Source organism: Quercus lobata, chromosome 1, assembly GCF_001633185.2.
Source record: "Quercus lobata isolate SW786 chromosome 1, ValleyOak3.0 Primary Assembly, whole genome shotgun sequence".
NCBI classification, from domain to species: Eukaryota; Viridiplantae; Streptophyta; class Magnoliopsida; order Fagales; family Fagaceae; genus Quercus; species Quercus lobata.
Window position 1 is genome coordinate 54,929,136 of NC_044904.1, and position 16,169 is coordinate 54,945,304.

Genomic DNA, 16,169 nt, shown 5'->3' on the forward strand with positions numbered 1-16,169 from the left:
TAGAAGTGCTTAACTTTTACCATCCCACACTTTTGTAGCAAATAGCTTTCTCAGCTTCCTGTCATGATTGAGCATGGCACTTACACTATCAACCACCAAAATTATGCAATCAATATCCACTAGTAACAATGGCAACCAATCATTCCATATTAAAATAATTTTTAGCCAACAAAAGGACTAAAAGTTGCTTCTAAATCCACATGCCCATGAAACAAAAGGACTAAAAGTTGCAAACCAATACCCATTAAAATGATCTCAAAACCTACAAACTAGACGCCAAATAGTTTGATAAATACCAAAATGCCAAATTGTCCAAATAGAAAAGCATAAATTCTAACAAAAATGCACCTATATAATCAAAATTGTCTTAAATAGTTGTCAAAGAAGTTCTGCAACCATTGTCTATGGAGCTTGTCATTTTTCAACATGAATGACCTTGCTTGTTTTTCATCCCCATTCAAATGGTCAAATGTAGATGCAAGCATATTTTCTTCAAATCCATCCATCTTCATAACTTCTTCATAAAGACTACAAAAATTTAGCTGATTTTTAGAAATCTTTTCTATTGCAGAAGCAACCTTACCAAGTTGTATGGACAAATCTTGGTAAACAACATCTTCAATCATAGTAGCGTGACTTCGTTTCCTGTGAGACCTTGTTTCATTTGAGGCCACATGTGAGGGATCAACTTGCTTCTTTTTGGATATGTCATCAACATCAGCATCAACAAGCGGAGGTGAGTCATCCAATGCTTCTACACCTATATCACCTACTCCCTTGGAAAAACCTCCTGTAGCCATATCCTTACCCACAACCAAAGCCATCTCATCAAACATCTCAATTTTTTTTGTTTAGAAATTGTGCATGATTTGGATGTGCTTGTGTAAAGAAAGGAAAAGAAACAATTAAAAAAAAAGAAAGGAAAAGAGCCAAAAACTAATATGAGAGCAATAAGAATAGTGAAAAAAATTTAAACTTTACAATGATACAAACTAAAAAGTTTCTACCTATAAAATAAAATAATAAAGGTTTCTTACCTTAACTTCTTCATCATACATTGTCCTATCACAGGTGATCATTTTCAAATCATCATTCCATCCAAACCCGCTTTTCTTATTACGAAGTAATGCAATTGTATTCCAATTGGTTTTAAGTGTTTTAAAGCGATGCTCCACATGCTTTGGAGTACATTCAGTCATAAATTTCTCAGTAATTGCTTCAGCTACTTTAGCATATGATGCATGTTTAAATGTGTTGGATTGCTTGTTTCCATGAAGAGCCTCATCTGCAAGTATCTCAAGTAATAAATTTTGCATTGGTTGTGACCACCTAAAGTTGGTCTTGGTGTCCTTGACCTTCTGAGTATCCTTTCTATTTCCCATTGCAATTCTATTACAATGATATTTGCAAGAAAAATGAGACAAAATGAAAGAAGAATATAAATAATATTCAATACAAAATATGAACTGGATGTGTGCATGCCAAACAAAAATAATTGTAACATAAAAGTCTTGATAATATGAAACCAAAAAAAAATCCATTACACAACCAACTAATATAAAGAGTATGAAATCACTCCATAGCATTATAATCCTCCCACATTTTACGACAAATATCATCCCGTTTTTGAACCCATTCTCTATTTTCTTCTTGGACTTCCCTTTGTGATCGTTGGACTCTTCTACTTGTATTGTCATTTGCAAGTGGACTACCACGAAGCCCATTGCTCATAATTGAGTATAAATGGTCAACTCCTATTATATGATTGTGAATTATGCAACAAGCTAAGACTACATCCACTTGTGTTGGGAATGACCAAAAAGGTTCTGCATCTAACACACGGAAACGTTTCTTCAAAACCCCAAAACAATGCTCAATGCTAGTGGGTAAAGAAGAATGGTGAAGATTGAATAATTCTTTGTCATTTCTTGGCGAGTTATCACTAAACTCTTTCAAATGGTAATGAACACCACGATAAAGGGATATAATTCCTTTTCGAACTCCATAACCAGCATCACCGAGATAATATTTACCTATACATTCATAGTCAAAAGGAAAAAAAATCACTCCAAAAGCTATTATCCATAATAAAATCACTTTCTATTCCTATAATACCTTCAGGAATTTTTAATCCCCTTGGCCTAAAGAGTGCATCATGGGACAACCTCACTTTTAGTCCCTACATTTTGACGTTTTTCCATTTTAGTCCCTACATTTTATTTTTTCCACTTTTAGTCCCTAAAACCAATTTACGCTTTCCGTTTTAGTCCTTGAAACACTGTTCTGTCACCAAATTAACGGAAAGACTGACGGATTAATAAAATATTATTAAAAAAATTATTTAACATTTTTTATATGCCAAAATTAAAAAAAAAAATTAATTACTCAATTTTAATTTAGAACAAAAAACAAAAAAAAAATTATTTTCTTTCAAACAAAAATTTTACTTTTTTTTAATTAAAATGATTTTTTTTTTATTCCAATCTTCTTCTTTTTTTTTTTTTGTTCAGAAGAACTTTTAAACCCTTTTCTCTCTCTATTCTCAAACTCTCTTTCTCCTCACCCCGATCTGATTCAAAATCTGACTGACCCAAACTCTCTCTGATCTCTTTCAAGACTCAGTGATGAGGTCGCCGTCGTCGAACTCGTTCAAGACTCAATGATGAGGTCACCATTGCCATAGAAGAAAGAAACCCCAGAAGGTCTGCGTTGCCGTTGCCGTTTCCGTTGCCATCGACCCATCGAACCCATCAAGAAGGTCCGTTGATTAGGTGTATGAAACCCTAGAAAGAAAACCCATAGTTTATTTCTGTGTAATTATGGCTCTGTTGTACAAAACCCAGTCATCGATTCGGTATTGGAGCCTGATATTGACCAGCGGCGACCAGCGACGAGCCCGATTTGGTATTTGATCATGGAGGCCGTGGGGTCTTGATGGCGTGAAAACAATGGGAAAAATTTGGAGGCTTGCATGTGGGTGTTGTGAACATGGATCGGTGGTTCGGTCTGCTGATGATTTTGGCTTGGGTTGTGATTTGGGTTTCGTTTGTGTTTAATCTCTATTTGTGATCTGGGTCTGTGTTTGTGTTTGGTCTCTGTTTCTTTTCTTTTTGTTTTTTTGTGTTGTTGTGATCTAGGTTTGAGTTTTTGGTTGCTCTCGGTTGCTGGGTTTGATCTGGGAAGAACACGATGAACTTGGATTTATGTTCTCGGTTGCTGGGTTTAATCTGGGAAGAACACGAAGAACTTTGGGTCTGTGTTTGTGTTTGGTCTCTGTTTCTTTTCTTTTTTTTCGTTTGTGTTGTTGTGATCTAGGTTTGAGTTTTTGGTTGCTAGATTTGTGTTCTTGGTTACTGGGTTTGATCTGGGTTTAAGTAATAATGTTCTTTTGCTGGGTTGCTATTCTTTTGCTTTGCTAGGTTGTTATTCTTTTGCTTGGGTTTGATTCGGTGGTGATCTTCTGGAAAAAAAAAAAGAAGAAGATTGGAATTAAAAAAAATCATTTTAATTGAAAGAAAGTAAAATTTTTGTTTGAAAGAAAATAATTTTTTTTTGTTTTTTGTTCTAAATTAAAATTGAGTAATTAATTTTTTTTTTTTAATTTTGGCATATAAAAAATGTTAAATAATTTTTTTAATAATATTTTATTAATCCATTAGTCTTTCCGTTAATTTGGTGACAGAATAGTGTTTCAAGGACTAAAACGGAAAGCGTAAATTGGTTTTAGGGACTAAAAGTGGAAAAAATAAAATGTAGGGACTAAAATGGAAAAACGTCAAAATGTAGGGACTAAAAGTGAGGTTGTCCCTAAGACACGTGAATCATGTGCACTTCCTTCCCAACCAACTAATACATAAGTGAATTTTAAGTCAAATGTAGCAGCAGCGAGGACATTTTGTGTTGTTCCATCCTTTCGGCTGCAAAACCTTCCTTGTATTTGAATTGGAACAAATGCACGAACATGAGTTCCATCAATTGCTCCCACACAATCCTAATTATGACCAATATAAGTTACATTTATCTTACATCTTTATATTTATATAGAAATAAAAGAGGAAAATAAAAGCCTTTGGAATTTACCTTAAAATAGGAGTTAAACCTATTGCTATTTCTTATCTCCAAGGGTGTATCTTTGTCAGGCTCTCTAATCATGTGTTTGTATAATTGCAAAATAGCTCTAAGGACATGCCCAAAGTATCAGTGCACTGTCTCAATTGATCTATAAAACCTCCCACCAACAACTCGAAACCTCACATCATGTCCAATAGTGTGTAAAAAAATTAACACTTGTTCTTTAATGGACATATGAATGGTCTCTTGAAGTAGATTATTCTCGCATAAAAAGCAATGGGTCTCATCCTTATATGATGGAGACAACACATATCACCTCTACAAAGAATATCATTCATATATGTCTCTCTTTCATACTCTCGATTAACATGAGGTTCTCTAGGCATAACTCTTCTAAATCTTAGTCCTTTCAAAAGAACAACACCCAAAGCAATAACAGATGTAGCTGCCCCCATTATGGTAGCAAGAAGTGATGGGTTATCTATCTATATTTCCAAAAAAAGAAAAGAAAAATGATGAGTATGAATTAAATATGTACTTAAAGAAATCATTCATATATACAGGTACCTAAAGAAATCACTTCATAACAGGACCGACTCAACAATTTTGGGGGCCTTAAGCGAAAATTTTAAGTGGACTTTTTAAAATACTTTAAAGTCTAAACCTGCACTTATAAAAATTAATTTATTACATAATTCAATAAATTAGTATCACTATAATACAAGTAAGTTGATATACATCAAATGATTAATTGGTGTGATAATTTATAATAGTTGATAAAGTAAAATTTTGTATTAAAAAAAAAAAAAAACAGATGTGATAACTTATTCATTGTGGGGCCGGTGGGGGCCAACTTAGCTTAGGCCAATAGCCCTTGTGATGTGTTGGGCCTTGTGGACAAGACTGCACAGTGCACATAATACTGTGCAATCTTGTCCTATCAAGTGTGCAGTATTCTATACTGTGCATGGTTATTGTGTAGAATTCTGCATTTTATGATACAATGTGGCATTTTTAATGTATTTTATTTACCAATAAAAGTACTTAAATTTTTTTTTTTGTAATTAAAATATATAGATAAATATTATATATATATAAATTTTTTTTTTATACAAATGGGGGCCTTTTTTTTATTTGGGGGCCTTAAGTGATTGTATCAATTGCATCTATGATTCAGTTGGCCCTGCTTCATAAAAAAAATGACCACTTTAAGTTTGATGAGACTAAACTATAAGGTAACAACATCATCACTCCATAAGTACTAGAAACAATAACTATTGAGTGGAGATAGTTCTTGTACTTAACTACCACTAATTATTGCAGTTAGATGAATATGGCCTTTTGGTTTGTCATGTCTTTGTGAATCCTTTTGCACTTTATTTCTGGACCACGTTTTGACTGGCTTACAAACACTTTATTTTTGGACCAAGAAACAGAGCATTTCTCCTAACATGAACGGCAAGAAAACACATAAGAGCAATAAAATGTTTAACAGTAATCATAAGAGCAATCAAGAACTTAAGCAAAACATAAGTTCATCTACAAATATAACTGGCTTCGCCCCTGTTTGCTAGTGATGTTCTACCTGAGATACTAAACAAGTATTACCGTAATGAGGAACTTTCTAAATACAAGAAGGACAACAACAACAACAACAAAAACAACTCTTTAATAATTTTAATTCCCTAGACATTGAGAGAGGATTCTAATATGACTAATAGAGCATTACACAATCTACATAATTCACAGTGATAAAAAATAAAAGCAAGCTCAAAATTTTGCAGTAGTCCAAACAGGAATCCATCAAACTGAGAAGAATAAAATCAAGTATACTGAAACACACACGAATAAGAACCAGCCATGCAAATCTTATCGTGGGAATACTGTAATTGAAATCAAGAACCTTATAAAAACATGAAGTTACTATATATATCGTTGGCGAAACAGAAAGCAAACTTTAAAATTGGGGTTTTTGTAGAGAATAATGAAATATTACCAGTGCAAGGAAGAGTTGTTGACCGTGAGAGACAGATAGAGAGAGATTTGTGAAAACTGAAAAGAGGAGAGACCAGAGGGGGAGAGATAGTGAGAATATGAGAGGAGAGAAAAAGTAAAGAGAAGGGAGAAAAATGAGAGCTTACCGTGAGACTGTGAGACAGAGGCGCCAAAATAGTTGTTTCCCGCGGATATAGAGGGTAAAGAAAAAAAATAATATTTATAGGAGATGTGATGTGTGAGAGAGAGATTTTTTTTCAAAATTTTTTTTTGGAAAATATCCCATAAAAAATAAGCCTTGTTTTTATTAGGATTTTTCATTGACTAAAAATAATTTTTTGTTAACTAATTTTTTTTTGTGCTATCAAATATTGGAAAATGTGGAAAACTATATATATATATACATATATATATATATATATATATATATAGTTTTTCAGTGAAACAAACAAAGCGTCAGTCATGAAAAAAAAATCAGACCTCGCTCTCTCTCCCTTGCCGATTAACCTACCTTCGAATCGCTGTCCATCACGCCGCCGCTGTCCTCCGATCTAAGGCTTTACACCGTCCAATCCGGCGCTGCAGCTTTTCCCACCCATCTCGCCATCTCCACTGGGAATCAGGCCGGTATAATCGGTCCTACCCTCTGCCGCCGACACCACAGCCACCGCGGCCATCCCCGGTCTCAGCCGCCCAAAACGCTCCTGAAGGTATACGAATCCCTAAACTTTTGTGCATTTATTTGCTTTGATTTTATTTAAGTTTGTGATATACTGATATTATACCTGAGTTTGTTAGGTTTTCAGCACATATATGGTATGATTTTGGACTTAGGGATTGTTAAATGCTTGAATTTTGATTTAATTATTTCAGTCCAAATACTGTTCATTCGCCCTTTATTTGTAACGTGGTATATATTGTTGAACTTGGATTTATATTGCAATAGGAATTTATAGTTTTGTGTATTGTGTGCTTGGTCCATTGGATGCCTCTTGACTACAAAGTGGTGGTGGTGCTCTCTTATCTCTTTAACCTCTGTCCTTGGTGAAGGAAGGCGTTGAGCTAGGTTCTTTGTGTGGCAGTAGTGCTATCAAAAATTTGACCATAGGCAATCTTGTTAAGGGGAGTATACCATTGATCACTTGGTGTTGTGTGTGTAAGGCAAGCACTGAATCAGTGGGTCATCTTTTGCATAATTTTTATTTTGTAGACTTTTTTGTACTTGTTATTTGTCACCAAGTATCTGATTTCATTAATAGGCTATGATACTTTACAAGCTAAGTACTCTCTTTGGCAATGAATGTTGTCTGAGTCGTGTTAAGGATGTTTATACTCTACATGCTGTATTTTTATTTTATTTTTTTAATTTTAGGTACTCTATATGTTAGTGTGACTATGGCTATGCTAGACATGACATGAAATTTTTTGTTTTTATGTAAAATTGAGTCAAATACACTAACACTAGGCAACTAATTTTGTTGATTAAGATCGTCTTTCATGTGTATCATGTATGGAACAAGACATAATTAATTTAAGATTGCATGATGAATGGCATAATTAACTAATCTTCTTTGTGTTACTACTTACACCCACAAAAGCTTACTCCAAATGCCGTTCACTCCATCTGGCATGGCATGGGTAAACTATGTATGTATAAATTACCAAATCTTAGTTAGTGAAATTCCTAGTGTTCTGTTTCCCTCACATTATCAATCTTTAGCTTTTCATGACTGCAACAACAAACTAACTTATATGCTCATATGGATTTCCTAATTTTTCACTCTATACAAACGTAAATCAAGTCTCAACTAGTCGCATTCTTACTATTACCAACTCTCTCTCTCTCTCTCTCTCTCTCCCTCTCCTTTGTGTTCATTATTGTATGCATTCACTAGTCTCTCTCTCTCTCTCTCTCTCTCTCTCTCTCTTTTAATATATTTTATACTTTCATAGTTGGGGAGGAGGGGACTTTCTGCTTGGATATCTCCATTAGAAACACTAGAAGGTGCCAGTTTAGCTTCCAAAAAACAAAAAAATCTCAAATGGCACTTCCTTCTCCCTTTATAATAGGATGGATTCAAGGCCCAAGAGTGTGTATGTAACTTACCACTCAAAAAAATATGTGTTAATTATTTGGTATGAATAATTAGTCATCTGAACCAATGGACATCATTTAATTTTAGTTGTCTTTTTTTAACTAAATTAGCACTCTAAAATGGGAGCATTGAGTACTAAGTACTAACTTTTATGCATTTAGAACACCTTCATAGTCCAATTGTATGAATGGGCTATCAGGTTTACCTAGGACATGTCATCTCACATGAATTATTGCCCTTGAGCTGATTATGAGATATTGGCCTTTCTTTCTTCTAATGGATCTTTATTTTTGATGAGTTAGGTAGCTGACATTAAAAGGATGAATGGCTTGGCAACAGATCTTCAAATGTTTGCTTTGAAGACATTACAAATACCATTACCAGGAAGACATCCACCATCTCCCAGTTTGTCTAATGGGTCTGCTTCTCAAGGGTATGATATACTTCATCTCTACAAATAACTATTTTTACTTATAGTCGAGCTTATTATCATCCCATTGTTAGCCCTTAGTCTGCAAGGAGTTACTTATAAAAATAAACAAAAGAAAAATGGATTTTTTTTTTTTTTTTGGGGGTCTAGGATTTGCTCTAGCATGTCTTGTGTCCACTAGTATACAATGCCATGATGGCTTTGTCTTCCTCTCACTTTATTATGCATTCATCACTTTAAGGAGTTCATGATATACTTAAATTAATGAGATGTAGTATGGAAGTTTACGGGGCCTGGTCCTTTTTTTATAAAAAAATGGTTAGAAATCTCCTAAGCTACTACCCGAATCCCTCCCCTGCCCCTCAACCCCTAGGAAGTACCTAGAGTGGTGCCATTAGACCAATTGGGTCATTGGCTATTCTTTTTACAATGCTAATAGCAAGTATAAATCCCCACGACACACCGCACCCAGGGTTGTGATATACTAACTGCAAGGAGTTCAAACATAGCAGACCCCAAACTTATCAACAACAAAAAAACTGAATGAGATTTTTTTTTTTTAAATATATTTACATAAAAGGTGTTGTTGAGATAAAGAGGCGTGTGGCCCATGTACACAGGAAGTATTACAATGAGAAATTAAATCTAATAAATTTATAATTGAAAGTAATTCTTACACTGTCATCCATTCGGTCAAGGATCTGAAAAACAGCAATTTCAGCTTTAAAATGGTCCTTTCACATTGCTCAAGATATGATTGAGTTTAAGACTTGTTCTTATATCTTTTGATTGATGAACTCCTTCATGTTTGTTTGAGGATTATTCCTTGAGCCCCTTATGACATATTCAAAACTACAAGCAGTTCAAGTACTAGAAGCTTGCACCTGAACATATATATTTTTTGATTTGGGAAAAATGTTACATTAATCTGGCTTAAATTTAAAAATAAACTATTAAAAAAGTTTGTCATGTTTTCTACGGTCAAAGAATTTTGGACCCTTCATTGATGGATCTTGATGGTGTGACAAATTCTCATTATGGTTTGCTACGGTCTATCTTGGGGAGGTATATAATTGTATACAACTCTACAAAATCTCTGGTTTTTAAAGTAGAATAGAAGTAGCGAGTTCTATTGGATCCTATGCCACATGTCTATTATTAAAAACATGAGGGCCTTCTATTGGATCCTCAGCTTTAATAAATGATTTGAAAATTGTCTTTTAACTTGCATAAGTTTGTCACATGTCTATTATTAAAAACATTAGGGCCTTTTTTTTGGTGAATCCTATGCCACTAACTCTAAAACAAGCACAGCCACGGTTTCTTCCTCTAATTCATGCCATGTTGATAGGATTTGCTAGCTAAACATAATTTGCTTTGCAGCTAGATGATTAAGAAATCCAAAGTCTTCTATTTGATGCCTATAATATTCCTTATATGCCTCTCCATTTGATACAGAGTTAATCATAGTTGAGAAAAGTACCTAAAGGAAGTAGAATAAAAGAGATCAAAGAATTATTGGCTCATCCCACATACATGGAACATATCTTTTTTTATACCATTGCATTTTGGCTGCTTAATATAAGGCAGCTATTTTTACCCTCCACTTTTGATACATCCTATTCCCTTCCTATCTTGTCAATGATTTTCCCTTTCATTCACAAAGTTGAACGTGTAAAGCTTAAAAGCGGAGCATGGAGCCAATGACCTTTCTACCAGGTGACACTTCCCTCTCTAGTGGAGGGCCATGTCCAAGGGTCAGATTCCCTTGACAACTTTACCTAGGCCAAAAAAAATGGTGGAGCATGTATTGTAAAGTTCACATGGCTCATCCCACATACTGGTAATTTTTAGTTTTATTGTTTCTCTGATTTCTATGTGTTACCTGTTTACCAAAGCTTATTGAGCTTGGTATAAAATAAAAAAGGCTTATTAAGCTTATTTGGCTTATGTACATCTTTTTAAAACTTTAATTTTTCTAAATACGTTTGTATATTTACCGAGCTAATAGTTAAGCCCAACAAACCAATGAAAATAACCTTTATTCATTATGCTGTGAATTTTTGTGCTATGCAGGAAGCCAATTGGAGCAAGGTAATTTAACAAAGGTTATGCCTTCTATGCTGGCACTCTCAAATCCTCCTCCTTCTTCACTGCATGGGACCATGATGGCCATAGCTCTCACACTTTATCAACAGTTGGTGGTAACTTTGTTCCTGGAGCTAGTTTTTTAGGATGGTACTAGCAGAGATGGAGAGGACAACTCAAACAATAACATAGAGGTTGAAAACAACTTGGAGGGTGACTCGGAGGAAGACTAATATAGATCTTGTCATAATTCTAGTTGTTTAAGTTTAAATTAATTTTAGGATTTCTTTATATATTTATAATTTTAAAGTTTGAACTTATATGAATTTTTATTTTTCGATGGATCAATTTTTAGTAATTATTGGACTATTGTATCAATTTTTAGTAATTATTGTACTATTGTAACATGATAATTAAACAAAAATGATATAAAATAAATAAATAATAAAATATTGCAAAAATTATATAAAGTATTACCACTAATGATATAAAAATTTGGTCATAAATAATTTTATAGCGATGACAAAGTCTCTCGCAATTAATAGAATAGCGAAACTCCTTAACCTCTTGGAAAAATGTTTTAAGTGACAGCTTAATGTCATCATTATTATTTCTAACTAATTGCGAGGGGGTTAAAATCATTTGCAAATAAATTTTAGCGACGTCAATATTTGTTTCGTTGTTAATTTGAAATTTGCAAATAACTAACTGCGGGGTATAAAGATCCTCACAAATAGTTATTAACGACAACTGTTTTCTCTCGTTAAAGATAAGTTGCAAGGGGTTAAAAGCTCTCACAAATAAATTTTAACGATGTCATTATTTGTCACTAAAAAGTATGTCATCAATTTGAAATTCGCAAATAACTAATTGCGAGGATATAAAAGTCCTCACAAATAGTTGTTAACAACGATTGTTTCGCTAAAGATAAGTTGCAAGGGGTTAAAAGCTCTCACAAATAAATTTTAACGATGTCATTATTTGTCACTAAAAAGTATGTCATCAATTTGAAATTCGCAAATAACTAATTGCGAGGATATAAAAGTCCTCACAAATAGTTGTTAACAACGATTGTTTCCCCTCGCTAAAAATAAGTCGTCGACTTTTTTCGTCGTTTGGTAATATATTTGTGAAGGCAAATTTGTTTAGCACCGACGGTGGATTACCCTCGTAAATTATTTATTTGTGAAGGTATAGTCGCAAAATCTCTTTTAGCAACAAGAGCAAATATGACGACTTTCAAGGGCCATATGCCCTTGCTAATAACCTTTTGCGACGATATTTGAATTTTTGCAAGGGTATTTTTATCCTCGTCAGTAGACTCTTTTCTTGTAGTGCACTACAAGAAAAATTGCCTATTAGCAACCAAGAATTTTTGACGGACCCAAAAAGCCCTCTCAAAAAATCTTATTTGCGATGGCAAAATAAAGCCCTCGTAAATACTTGGTAAAATGTGAAATTTTTTTGACTAACAAGAAAAGCTATCGCAATTATGTGTTATAGCCGTCACAAATACTAATATTTTGGAAGGAAATTTTCCCTCCATATTATGCGCGAGGGACAATTAAAAATCTCTCATATAAAGTTTATTATTTGTGACGGTTAAAAAAAAGCCGTCACTAATACTAAATTATTTGCAAGGGATATGATTGACCTCTACAAATAATCATTAAAATGTCAAAATTTTTGGAGGGAAATGTTCCCACCAAATTATTTTTGAGAGACAATAAAAATCCCTTACAAAAAGTTTATTTTTTTTGTGGGTTAAAAATATGCCCTTACTAACACTAAATTATTTGCGAGGGCCACGATTGACCTTCGTAAAAAATCATTAAAATATTAATTTTTTTTGGAGATAAAAGTTATTCTAAAATTGAAAGAAAAATAAAAAGAAACGTATAAACATATAGCACTTTGTATTCTTTAGATGAAGCTTTTGTTTACAGTCTAAAAAAAAACATTTTATATATATCCTATATAAGAAATGTCTGTCTTTATTTTCTAAACAATTGTACCCATAAAAAAATGATAGAACTTTCAACTTCAAAATGATAGCCTAAAATTCAAGAATTTCAGCCTTTTGTACTCTCTCTCTCTCTCTCAAAAGTGAATAAAAATTTATTTTCATTAAAATAATGCATAAAAGATGAGTTTATAGATCAAATGGTAAATTACATCCGATTGGAATAAAAAATGGCATGCATGTTAAGACCATATAGAACATATAATCCAATAGTTGGATTTTCAAAATATAAATTCAATAATAAGTTATTGGGTGACGTTACATTTTTTAGAGTTCATCACGTCTAACTTGAACCCAACTCTATCTTTTTTAATTTGATGTGAATTTTGACATATCTACCATTAGATTACATTATCTTCATGTATTTTTCATGCTTATCAAATTTCAAGGTGATGAAATATTAATTGTCATGTCATCAATTAATTGTTTAAATTCAAGATTTTGTAGTTTAAAATAATGCATAAAATATGAGTTTATAAATCAACGGTAAATTACATCTGATTGGCATGCATGTTAAGACCATACAGAACATGTAATCTAACGGTTGGATTTTCAAAATATGAATTCAATAATAAGTTATTGGTGGTGTAACATTTTTTTGAGTTACATCATGTGTAAATTGAGCCTAATCCTATATTTCTTAATTCGATGTGAATTTTGACAAATCTACCATTAGATTACATTATCTTCATATATTTTTCATGCTTAAGAAATTTCAAGGTGATTAAAGATTAATAGGCACGTTATCAATCAATTGTCTAAGTTCAAGTTTTTGTAGTTTAAAATAACGCATAAAAGATGAGTTTAAAGATCAAATAGTAAATTATATCCGATTGGCATGAAAATTGGCATGCATGTTAAGAACATATAGAAAATGTAATCCAACGGTTGGATTTGCAAAATATGAATTCAATAATAAGATATTGGATAATATAACATTTTTTAGAGTTATATTAGGTGTAACTTGAACCCAACATTATATTTCTTAATTCGATGTGAATTTTGACAAATCTACCGTTAGATTACATTATCTTCATATATTTTTCATGCTATGCAGAAAATCAAGCATAAAGCAATGGCCATTGAACTCAACCTCTACAGCAGATTTCTTAACCTGAAAATCTTCCTTAACCGCATCAACCACACTCTGGGCGAAATCAATCCATTCGCCATTCTGATAAACATTAAATGCTTTGGTGTCCCAGTTTTGTTCAAAAGTCAAAACCCTACAAATCTTTATATGTTCACTTGAAGTAACATTTCCACTCCCCAGTCCATGCTAGCCCACTTTTGATCCACATAATGAAATTACTGCTTGCAATAAGTAATCAGTGCACAGCCCAAGAGCACACAAAGTAGTTTTCAAGATCAAGTATGAATCATACCTGGCATTGCAGATTTGTTATTGTAGGCCTCAATAAAGCATCCCCAACTATCAGTCTCAACTTTTTAATGAACTCATCGCGGCCTATCTTCTTTGTCTGATTAATATCCAAAAAAATACCTGAGGAGCAGTTAAGATGATTCAATCAAAACAGAATTTTTTTTTTTTTTATTGGAAGGAAGCTGGGGTGGAGCAAAAGAGCTAACACCAAAGTTACTAAACATACCCTAAACAACTCATAATGTTCATTAATCTCGTCCATGACCTCAGAAGAAACTTTCTTTGAAATGGCAGCAAACAACATGGGAAAAGGCATCCAAGGAGATTTAGGAGCTCTTGTATTGCTTGAACCCAGACTGGGAGCTTTCCCCTCAGATCTCCCAGAATCTGAAATTGGTTGACTTATGCTCTGCTAAGAGAAATCACGTTCAAATGTCAAAAGCAGTTAATAATTGCAAATTTGCATAACAATAACATCAAATGCTGCAAACTCTTCAAAAACCAACACACGCACACCGATCAATATATATTTATATATAAACAAGGGTGGCTAAACTCTGTTATTTTGGTTCAAAAATCAAAAGACAGGCATTCTCCAATTTACTTTAATAAGTACAAGCTTCAAATATCAGGGGGAAAAAAATGCATGGTAGCAATCATCTTAAATCTATGTAGGATGCAGAAGATAAAGGGCTAAAACTTGCACGGTGTAAAACAGAGCACAAAGACGAAAATCCTAACCAAAACAGGATAAACAAATTGACTATGATTTTTTTACTAATAACAAGTAATAAAAACAAAGCATCACCAAAATATAGAAAGATTAATCTTTTTTAAAAGTAATAACTTCAGGATTAAAAAAATTAAAATAAGTAAACAATAGAAAAACTTTGCAGCAATAGACATGCATAATAAAGATTAAAAACCTCCACCCCCACCAGCGTAGTCAAAGGTGAGCTGACAGCTCGTCTATGCACCAAGACGAGGTGAGGCACCCTAGAGCTTTAAGGTAAAGTGCCTTTGGTGAGGCACTCGCCTTTAAAGCCTAGGTGAGCACCCAAGTGCTTCGAAACAACTGTAAGGCATGTGAGAGGCTCAATGAAACTTGTTCCAAAAAAAAATGAGGGCAGTTCTGTAATTAGGCAAAAAAGGGTAGTTCAGTACTTTAATTCAAGTTTGTTGCCATCACATAATCTACCGTTAGATTACATTATCTTTATATATTTTTCATGCTTATAAAATTTCAAGGTGAACATTGAGACTACACTCATCAAGTGATTCGATTGTTTAGAACTTTAGCTAAATAATTGCATTACGCCTTTTATTTTATTTTATTTTTTTGGAGAAAAAATTGCATTACTGAGCTACAATAATTTGTCATCTATGGCAAATCACTATAGGCTGTAGCTCAATTGGTGAAAAATTTAGAAATGACTACATCAATGTAGATCTTTTCTTGTGATGTTGGTAGTTAAAATTAGTGATTTAGCTTTTTAGCACCATCAAATTAATGTTAATGCTTAGAATTGTTCAATTATCAACGGTCAATGCATATAAAAGTCAAGAACTTTTGGAACTTTAGCTAAATAATTGAGACTACACTCATCAAGTGATTCGATTGTTTAGAACTTTAACTAAATAATTGCATTACACCTTTTATTTTTTATTTTTTTTGGAGAAAAAATTGCATTACTAAACTTACAAGCATTACAGAAAAAGGGAAAAATAAATGGAAAATGCCATTTTAATTTTGATTTTATATATATAAATTTCCATATGGTAGTTGTGGGAGTAGAGTTCGCCAGTAAGCTGTGGGCCATGATATCCGTACAAAGCCCAACCATAATAAGAAGCGAAAATACGGACAGAGGACCCCCAGCCCAATCATGTTGGGCCGGGCTTGTTTAGGGGCGTCCGAGGAGGAGTGCCTCCTCGGACGCACCAAATGGGAAGTCCACTTCACACCCTTTACATGGAGAAAGGTCATCCAAAATCAAAGAAAAAGGTAAGACGTTCAGGGGGCAACCACAACTGCCGCATTAAATGCAAAGAAGCTACTTTTCCAGCCGCATTAATGTGGAG

At 33.4% G+C, this 16,169-nt stretch overlaps 2 protein-coding genes and 1 long non-coding RNA gene across 4 annotated transcripts; 1 reads left to right on the top strand and 2 right to left on the bottom strand.

The window, feature by feature from the left end:
* Positions 1–356: 356 nt before the first annotated feature.
* Positions 357–1,382, bottom strand: LOC115955859. Its single transcript, XM_031074241.1, has 2 exons — positions 1,038–1,382; positions 357–803 (listed from the first exon to the last, which is right to left on the bottom strand). Exons 1-2 carry the CDS (start codon positions 1,380–1,382, stop codon positions 357–359), a joined length of 792 nt encoding a protein of 263 aa, XP_030930101.1.
* Positions 1,383–1,572: 190 nt separating this feature from the next.
* On the bottom strand, positions 1,573–4,526 carry LOC115955868. Its single transcript, XM_031074248.1, has 2 exons — positions 4,388–4,526; positions 1,573–2,033 (listed from the first exon to the last, which is right to left on the bottom strand). Exons 1-2 carry the CDS (start codon positions 4,524–4,526, stop codon positions 1,573–1,575), a joined length of 600 nt encoding a protein of 199 aa, XP_030930108.1.
* Positions 4,527–6,514: 1,988 nt separating this feature from the next.
* On the top strand, positions 6,515–11,014 carry LOC115992749. Of its 2 annotated transcripts, XR_004092645.1 has the most exons (4): positions 6,515–6,776; positions 8,465–8,595; positions 10,259–10,435; positions 10,669–11,014. It is a non-coding gene; the product is annotated as an uncharacterized LOC115992749 (long non-coding RNA). The 2 variants fall into 2 exon arrangements; XR_004092644.1 differs by lacking the exon at positions 10,259–10,435.
* Positions 11,015–16,169: the final 5,155 nt, after the last annotated feature.

Bases quoted from the DNA above. Each gene is read 5' to 3' on its own strand.
- LOC115955859 (XM_031074241.1), bottom strand. From the start codon at position 1,382: ATGGGAAATAGAAAGGATACTCAGAAGGTCAAGGACACCAAGACCAAC. The intron at 804-1,037 runs GTAAGAAACCTT...GTTGTGGGTAAG, and splicing joins TGTATGATGAAGAAGTTAAG to GATATGGCTACAGGAGGTTT.
- LOC115955868 (XM_031074248.1), bottom strand. From the start codon at position 4,526: ATGGGGGCAGCTACATCTGTTATTGCTTTGGGTGTTGTTCTTTTGAAA. The intron at 2,034-4,387 runs GTGATATGTGTT...ATGAATGTATAG, and splicing joins GAATGATATTCTTTGTAGAG to GTAAATATTATCTCGGTGAT.